This window comes from Egretta garzetta, unplaced genomic scaffold, assembly GCF_000687185.1.
Source record: "Egretta garzetta isolate BGI_Z169 unplaced genomic scaffold, ASM68718v1 scaffold108, whole genome shotgun sequence".
Lineage (NCBI taxonomy): Eukaryota > Metazoa > Chordata > Aves > Pelecaniformes > Ardeidae > Egretta > Egretta garzetta.
In genome coordinates, this window is record NW_009260614.1 from 1,114,903 (window position 1) to 1,123,458 (window position 8,556).

The 8,556-nt window shown below is 44.4% G+C and overlaps 1 protein-coding gene across 1 annotated transcript in view; it reads left to right on the plus strand.

Moving 5' to 3' along the window:
* Positions 1–8,556, plus strand: part of BAZ1B (bromodomain adjacent to zinc finger domain 1B) — a gene marked incomplete at its 5' end in the record, with an annotated part of 43,627 nt that overhangs the window by 24,371 nt on the left and 10,700 nt on the right. The window contains 4 exons of the mRNA XM_035900514.1: positions 2,170–2,268; positions 2,684–2,861; positions 3,910–4,095; positions 8,421–8,554. Coding sequence (XP_035756407.1) covers positions 2,170–2,268; positions 2,684–2,861; positions 3,910–4,095; positions 8,421–8,554 — 597 coding nt within the window. The remainder of the gene's footprint in view (positions 1–2,169; positions 2,269–2,683; positions 2,862–3,909; positions 4,096–8,420; positions 8,555–8,556) is intronic.

Sequence of the window (8,556 nt, forward strand, 5' to 3'; positions counted from 1 at the left end):
AAAGTTGTGCCAGGGCTTATCCCTAGCTTGCTTAAAAGGCTGAAATCTGCTTTCTCACGCTGGCCAGCAGCCTGTGTTGTCTTTCCACAGGCTACATAACACTGGAGAATCCAAGTGCCACATACTGTTTACAGTGCACTTTCATTATTTACAGTAAGACAAAACTGTGCAGGGAATTCCCCCCCGCTTAGATTTGCAGCCATGGGGGAAAGCTGAGAAAGCTTGGGCGTGATGGTCTTGGATATTTTTCTAGCTGGATCCCATGGTCTATCACCAGCAGTGACTGATGTTTCATCATGACCTAGCCAACCTTCTTAGCGTGCCTCAAACAGTCCTCTGCTGGGTATCTGCAGGGCAACTGTTTTGAAGCTTGGTTTATGCCATTCCCATATTGTGACAGACTCTTCATACTGAAATATGGCTTAGGACCATTCCCAAGATTTGCCCCAAGGGTTTGGGAGCAATTTGATAGCAAATATTCTAGAGAAATTTCTCTTTCTTTAGCAGAAGTCCACTAGACTTAAAAATGCTAGTCCTTGCAGCGGTCGGTCTGTAGACCTTCCAGTGAATGTAGGAATGCTTATTAGTCACCGGAAGTGGCATCTATAAGAAAAAGACACAAGTTACGTTGTTACAGGTTTGTGTGAATGCCTGCTGGGTCCCATGACCAGCCTTTAATCACTCCTGCTTTTGAAGTGCCTGTGCTAGGCTGGAGCAGGTGAAAGATAGTTGGAGCTGCGCTGTCCTGTTTCTTGCAGGGAGGGTGTGCAGAGGGTAGTGGTGGCCAAAAGATTTGGTCTCAGTGTGGAGAGTGAGGATGCTCCGCAGTGTTGGAGTATACTGAAGCAGGTGACTGGCACGAAACTATTTTTCTTCCATTTTTAAATGATTGATCCTATGTTTTATTAGAGGAATTGGTTTGCTAACTGAACGCAAATTGTGAGGCCATTCCCCCAATATGAGCATACTAGAGCTCTGAAATATTTTCTTTTCAGATGTGGTATTTAGTAAGTATTTCTGCCAGAAAAATAAGCACTGCGTATACTGTTATTCCAAGAGAAGCCAGAACAGCATCTTTCTCTAGTTGTTGCTTGGTTCATCTGAGCTTGTGCCCAAGAAGAAAAATGAGATCTGGAGTCTTCTCAGTGGCTGGTAAGGATCACACAGTGGTCCTTTGCAGTTGCTTCCATATAAGGTTGATTTTGCTGTTAGCTCACTTCCCTCTTCTGAGGAGCAATCCTCTTCTAGAAGATATGCAATTAGTCTTATTTTCATAAATGAGCTCTGAAGCTCAGATTGAATCCCTGCCCCCATCAAGTGAGGAGGCTCCATGGCATCCTAGAATGGAGTTGGAAAAGAGAGGAATTTCAGGCTGTCTCAAAGCTAGTTTGAATCTACAGCCCAGCATTAAAATTTGATTGTACTCTGGAAATGCAGGGAATGCCTTGGGTAGAGAACTCTGCAGAAGTTTTCCCCTTTCAGGTTCAGCTAACTGCCAATTACCATTGCTGTCCTGAAGGAGTAGAAGGGTTTAAAGCTAATTAACGTGGTTTTCACATACTGCATCTGAGCTTTCAAGTTAAGGCGAGCTTCTTAGAAAGGAGGACTTCGGCGATTGCAGAGAGCATAGCCCTCACAATTACGAATCTACCTCATCAGCGGTTGTGTTGTAAGACAGGACATACCCTTTGTTAATCTAGGGACTTTTGGATTAATGAAAGAAGTTGAAGGCTCTGCAGAAAGAATGATTAAATTGCCATGCTATGCGGTGCATAGCATGTTAATCTTTTCTAGTGCATCTAAAATGACATTCAGATTACTTAAACTGACTGCAATTTGGTGAATCTAATCCCTGGGATAGATGACTAAATTCAAATGCCAATGTTTTAATAAACTTAGTGGGGAAAAATCTATAAATCAGTTCTGTGTTTATTTTGTTTTTATTTTTCTTGCCCTGGAATTGGCTACATTTGGGGACCTTAAAATGAGGCCAGTCTGAGTCAGATTGCTTATGCCAGCGTTACTGGAAGTGTTTCATCTTGCTCCATGGGGTTGGGACATAGGTTACTTGTCATCCCTGCCTACTAATGCTTGTGAACTATTTAGAAGAAGGAATTATCTCACCACGGAGATACATTAGCTGATGTTGGTGCGTGTTATATCTTTCAGGTTTCTCTGCGACAGTCAGAAGGATTTGGACGAGCTGCTGGATTGCCTGCACCCACAAGGTGTGAGAGAGAGCCAGCTAAAGGAGCGTTTGGAGAAAAGGTGAGCCTGCTCTTTTTATTTCACTGTGTGCCTTCTCAAAGTCAAAGCGCATCCTCGTCACAACAAGCCTTTCTGTTCCTGTGGCAGCATTCTGCACTTTGCTTTGATCATGCCTATGCTGAAGAGGGGAGGCTATTGATGATGAGAAAATGTTGTTCTTGGGCAGTAACTGCAGGTTCTTGATAAGTAATGGTCTAAACTGTCAGTCTTTAAATTGCTCCTTGCAACTGGAAACAAAAGCAGTGCTGTTTCACTCACAGAGCCAGAGCTACCACGTGCTTTCAAGTGTCTTTTAAAGCACGTCCTGCACTGCTGGAGCATGTAGGTCACGATGGATATTGTTCCTGCCCCGCTGCCCGCGCTGCTCACAGGGCGCTGGCCTGCGTGTGTTCAAAGGTTGATTTTTACTTTCCAGGTATCAGGACATCACACATTCTATCCATTTGGCTCGGAAACAGAACTTGGGCCTCAAATCCTGTGATGGCAACCAGGAACTGCTGAACTACCTCCGAAGTGATCTAATTGAGGTTGCAACTCGCCTGCAAAAAGGAGGCCTGGGATATGTTGATGTGACACCAGAATATGAAGCAAAAGTGAGTAGGCAAAGTAGTACCAAGCAAGACAAGCACAAGCTGGTACTTTCTGTGGAAGGCCTTGGGTTTTTTATTCCCCTCAGACAAAGAGGATCAGGAAAATCTGTTTTCTCATGTGTCCTCTCTTTCTAAACTATTATTTCAAGATCACGCAGCTGCTGGCTTGAGGTCCTCTTGGTGTAGGCAGGTCATAATGTTGGAGCTAGGTGTCCTGCACAGCTGTTAAATTGTCCAGTTTCCTTCATCTGGTGGCTGACTTAGGTATGGAGTGTTAGCAGAATTCTTTGTAGCTGATTTTTGGCTTCCACATCAAAGCCAGCATGTCTTGAGACAGCAGTTTTTTGTTTTGGGAGGGGCCTGGGGGTTTTTTCCCCGCATAAATTCAGACCACTTCAGGCTGGGGATAATGATTGTGTCCCAGTTCCAGGACCTAGAGGACGTTCTGTTCATGGTTGTGTCAGCATAAGGAAGTTACTGTGCAGTGAACTGAAGTGTGCATTTTCACTGCTCTGGCTAGTTCAGCCTAACTCACACAAGCGCTACTGGTGAAGTGAGTGTCCTCGGGAAGGGATAAAGCTGGCTGGTGTGGGTAGGGTACACACGCCTGTGACCAGTGCGTGCTCCTCCTACCAAAGGATGATGTTGTCTGGCCTGGTATGGTTAAAGCTCTGTTTAAACTGCATCCTGAGTCACTGCAGAGACTTCCCCATGTAGATGAGACCATAAGTGTTAAGAGGAGGGCAGAAGTGAAGTCACTGAAGGAGTGGAAGAATGGCTTAGTGCTTGATCGTTGTGGATTTGGGTTTTGGTATTTCGGGTTTGGGTTTTTGGTTTGTTTTTTTTTAAGGTATGATTTTTTTTCCGAGTGGTTCTATCAGCTATGTATGAGCTCTGGCAGAAGCAGCAACAATATGCTGATTCCATAATTAAGTATGGAATAACAGCACTGCGTTAAGTATCACATGTATCCATTTGCAGGACAGACCCACCTCAAACAGCACAGAGCATAATGCCCAATTGTTACGTGATCATATCCTCTTCCAAACAGGTGTACTCACTGGAGAGCCTGAAGGATTTTGGAGACTGTGTGATTGCACTCCAAGCTGGTGTTGTTAAGAAGTTTCTGCAAGGTTTCATGGCCCCCAAGCAGAAGAGAAGGAAACATCAAGGAGAAGACTACACTGCCAAGGCTGAGGAGATAGATGAAGATAAGAAAATGGCAGAAGAAGCTAAGGTATTGTTCACTTCAGGATTCTGTATCAGTCTTAAAATAAAACTCTCTGAGCAGGGACAATACACTTGATCGGGTACTAAATCCTGAGCAGCTTCTCCCCATTCCAAGTTTAGAATTTAGGGTTTTTGTCATTCATGTGACCAGGTGTTCCCTGGTTATTTTTAAGAGTAAAGGTATTGGCAAAATTAAAATCATACTGTGGAATCGCAGTTAATTTTCTCTCTATGAACAGGAAATGGGTCAAGTCAAATATTTGACTTCTTTCATGTAGTTTCTCACACAAGTTGGGTACTTTTATTAAAGCATATTGAGGACATTTTTAGAGTACTTAACAGGTGTTGTATCCATCAGAGAAGACTGATGGTGGCTTAATGCCTTTGATCCATAAAGAGAAGAGACATGGTAGGTTTTGGTGACTGCAAGGGAGTTAGGTTCAGGTAAATATCATCGTATGCATGGAGACACCCAATGATGTCAAACTGTGGACTGCACACAGCTTGTCTGGACTTGTCTGGCAGTAGAAAAGTGGTGTTGTGAGGGTAGATACATAGCCTTCCAAATCAAAGCTTGGAAGGGATGGAGAAGAGCTGTGGAGGATTTGGTGGGGTCCTACAGGCAGTACAGCTGTACCAGTGTCTCATCCTGAGAGGGATACTGGTGCCCGGGGGTAGTTTCTATGCACTGGGTTGAATGGGAGATTAGTGGCCCACAACAGGACCTTCCCCACTGCCCCCTTCAAAGTGCTCTGCCCTGATTGATCACTGACTTCAGCAGAAGTAGCAAGATCAGAATTGGATCAATGGAAGCATTTGAAATTCCCAACTTAAAAAAGAAATATAAGATACTTGGCTGGTGCTGGAGTGTGGGGTTTGGGGTGTTTTTTTGTTTAAAGCTCCTGTCAGTGTATGCTGAACATCAAGTCTTTGCTGTGCTGTGGCACTGCCATGTTAGCAGGATATTTGGATAGGTCCTAGAAATTTCCACATTCCCCAGCTGTCCTGAAGTATTTAAACTTTGCTGATTTTGAATCTTCCAGTCCTTAGTGGAAAGGCTACCTTATCCTAAAAGCTATCAGCAGGGTACAAAGCTGTGAAAATCAGTTATGTCTGGGACAAAAAGGACCTGGGTCATCACATTTTCTGTATCTGCAGTAACACCATGTCATGCCTTACTCTCCTGTGTCTTGCAGCTATAACCATAAGGGTTATAGGTAGGGCAAACTTTAAGGGTAGCATCAGATTTACTACAATATCTAAATGGGTGGTAATTCAGCAGCATGAGCTCTGTATTTGAACTCTGGTCACTTCTCTACTATTGCTAAAGCTATATCAGATTTAAACCCCAAGCTTTTATTTGCCTGAAGCTTGAGCCATTTTGATCATGTTTGGTTAGTTTCTCCATTCTACCTTGGAGCGTTGCTCTCTTACTGACAGGGTTATGGAGCACTGTTCGTTACAGCAAGGCCAGGCTTCTGTAGTGTGCTTTGTTCTAGCAGTTGCAGAACTCTCAGCTACAGCAGCCTGGTTGGACTTAGTGCTCAGTGTGACTGCAACATCACTGTTTGTACTTTATCCTCTGTAAACCAGCTGGAACAGTAGGATTTCTGAATGTTGCTGGATTTGTAATCATAACTTACTTTGAATTTTTTTATAGTGTTACCCAATTTGTCTGGGTGTGTGTATGTGACTGCATACTCAGCTGTACAGCTCAGCCTTAAAGGTGTATGAGCACAGATTTTAATATTGCCAATGTGTGGTTGTGCAGGTCTCCCTCCAGAGCACTGGCTTTTCTGTTGTGCAACATCTCTGGAGCATTTATTTGTGTTAGTGCAGTGCCTTCTGTATCTGTCTCAAAGTTTTCTAGACATTTCGGGTGGTGCAAGCAATGTTCAACTTCGTTGTTGGGTTTTTGGGTTCGTTTATTGGTGTGTTTGGGTTTGGGGCTTGGGTTTCATTTGGATTTTTTTTTTGCCTCAGTTTATCTGGAATGAGCTTTCCTTCTGCCAAAGCAGGAAACCTTTGCAGATGACCTTGCAAGAGCAGCCCAGATCTTAGATACAGTTATCCAATTTAAAAAAAAATGACTGCAAGGCTTTAAAGACAAATCTCCTGCATTGGCCAAGATTTATGAAGTCTTTTAGAGCCAGAACTGCACTGAGTGTACATAGCAGGTAAAATACAGCACAGCCATACTGGAAAAATACACTTAATGTACTTACAGACTATACGAGCGAAATTGCAGTCCTGCGGTATGGTTATGTCTCATTTTTCCTGTGAGAAACAAGTTATGGCTTAATAAGCACCCATTTGCTGACATAATTGTCTATACTAAGGGTTCTTGCTGGCTCAGCTACATAGCTAGAATCACACTGCTGAGTGGCAAAAGATTGTAATGTAGACCTGGCATATGGCTGTTTCTGAAAATCAGTCTTGTCTCTGTGTTTGTGCAAACATGCCCATTTCCAGTGTCGGTAGTGCTCTGGACTGTCCCAGAACAGGGAATATGGCAGCGCAGCAGTGTGGCACAACTGCATGAGCACTGCGAAGGGCATGGGTAGGTTACCCACTCCTCCTGCTTGCCATCAGCCCTGTTGGCAGGGGAAAAGGCGGGGGGGGAGGCACTCTTCACCTGCAGACAATGCCTCACATAGCAGCTTCACAACCAAGCAATTACTGTTTCAGGTGCTCAGAGGGATTTCTGTCATTTTAGGATACCAGATGAGACCCTTGCTACCTGGAGGTTTGGCCACCTTTACCAAAGCGGGCATTTTCTGTCAGTTGAAATGGGACTGAGGACTTCTCCTTTAGTATTTTCTTGGGGTTTTTTTGTTTTCCCTGCTCGTCCCGAGTCAGGAGGGTATTTAAGTAACTTCTTTCAATCTCCTGTTTTGCCTACTTGGCAGTCTGAACTCCCTTGATAATGGTACTGCTAAAATGCCATAGTCTTATGATGCTTGGGAAGCAAGGCTAAAAATCTGTTAAATTCCACAGGCTTGGGGAGAAAAAAATCTGAGCAAAACTTGCCAACAGCTTTTGCAGATTTATCTTGGCCCAGCAGTTACCCAGTATGTTAACAGCAAAACCCATGGAACAGTTACTTGGAAAATCAATCACAGTATGTGAAGCACCTCAACAATGTTCTGCAAAGAAATAGCACAGCGCTGTGTAATCTGCCACAGTGGGCTGTGCAGGTTTCCGTTTGTCTTGAATGTCTTGGGCTCCAGGTTCCACACTAGCAACGGCAGCAAGGATGTTGGCATTTTAGAACAGTTTGTGTGTTTTTTTCCAAGCATCTAATATATGCTGTGCTTCCTCAAATTCAGTGGGAGGAGAATGTGCAACTCTGCAAAAATCCTGGGTTTTGTTTGGCTCCCAAATTGCTGTCAGCTGCAGAGTTCAGATTTTCCCATCTGACGCTTCACTGTTTGTTTTTTCATTCTCCTGGGGTAGAAGAATATTAACTTGAGTCCTATTATGTCGCTGTCATGTCTAGGCCATGACCTCATTGTTGTAAAGCAAAGGATTAACGTTGGAGTTGAACATGCGGTGGCTCTGGATTACTCCTCTGTTCTGGTGCATTTCCGATTTACCACAACATTTATTCTAAACCTCCAGAGCTGAGTTCGAGATTTCGCATGTGGCTTGCTATGTGCAGACTCCAGCAGTTGCCTTGGTGCAAATGTCGGGTTTAATGCTTTCATCCTCACTTGCAGCTAATTCTGGGGTTTCACATGCGCTGAGGTCATCTTGTCTCAGGAAAGTGGCTGGTTTCATATTTGGGGCTCCAAATGCTTTGCCTGTCAAATCTGATTGTTGCTGGTGAAACGGTCCCCTCTCCTAGCTGAGCAGCTCAGAGGATCGGGAGGGCCAAGCGTGCAGCGGGTCTTGCTGATGGTCCCCAGTGTCTGCGGTACCCGCTGGAGGGCAGCACAGGCTGCTCCTGTCCACCCTGCTCAAGTGGCGTTGCCAGCTGTCGCCTGACTTTCATCCTGCATTTTACAGTGCTAGATTTCTGCCTTTTATTTTCTTAGCCTGATGATTACTTGGGTTAGACTTTCAGAGCAAGAGTTTAGTGGAGTTCACATAGGTTGTTTCAGCCTGGCTGTGAAATGCAAAAAGGCTCTACTGTTACGAACAAACTGTCTGATCCAGTGAGGCTGGTTATGGATAAACCACAAGTAGGACTGCTGAGGCTGTATAGAAGCAAAGACATACAGAGTTGAGCTTTGGTTATTAAGGGCCCCAGCTAAAGGATATAAAAACATCTTCGGACTGTAGCGAGCTGTGTCTGTGTGCTTCGTTGTAAGTTGTTAGGTCTGTCTGCAGGTTGCTTCAGCCATGGAGAAGTGGAAGACAGCAATCCGTGAGGCCCAGACCTTCTCCCGTATGCACGTGCTGCTCGGGATGCTGGATGCCTGTATCAAGTGGGATATGTCGGCAGAGAATGCCAGATGCAAAGTGT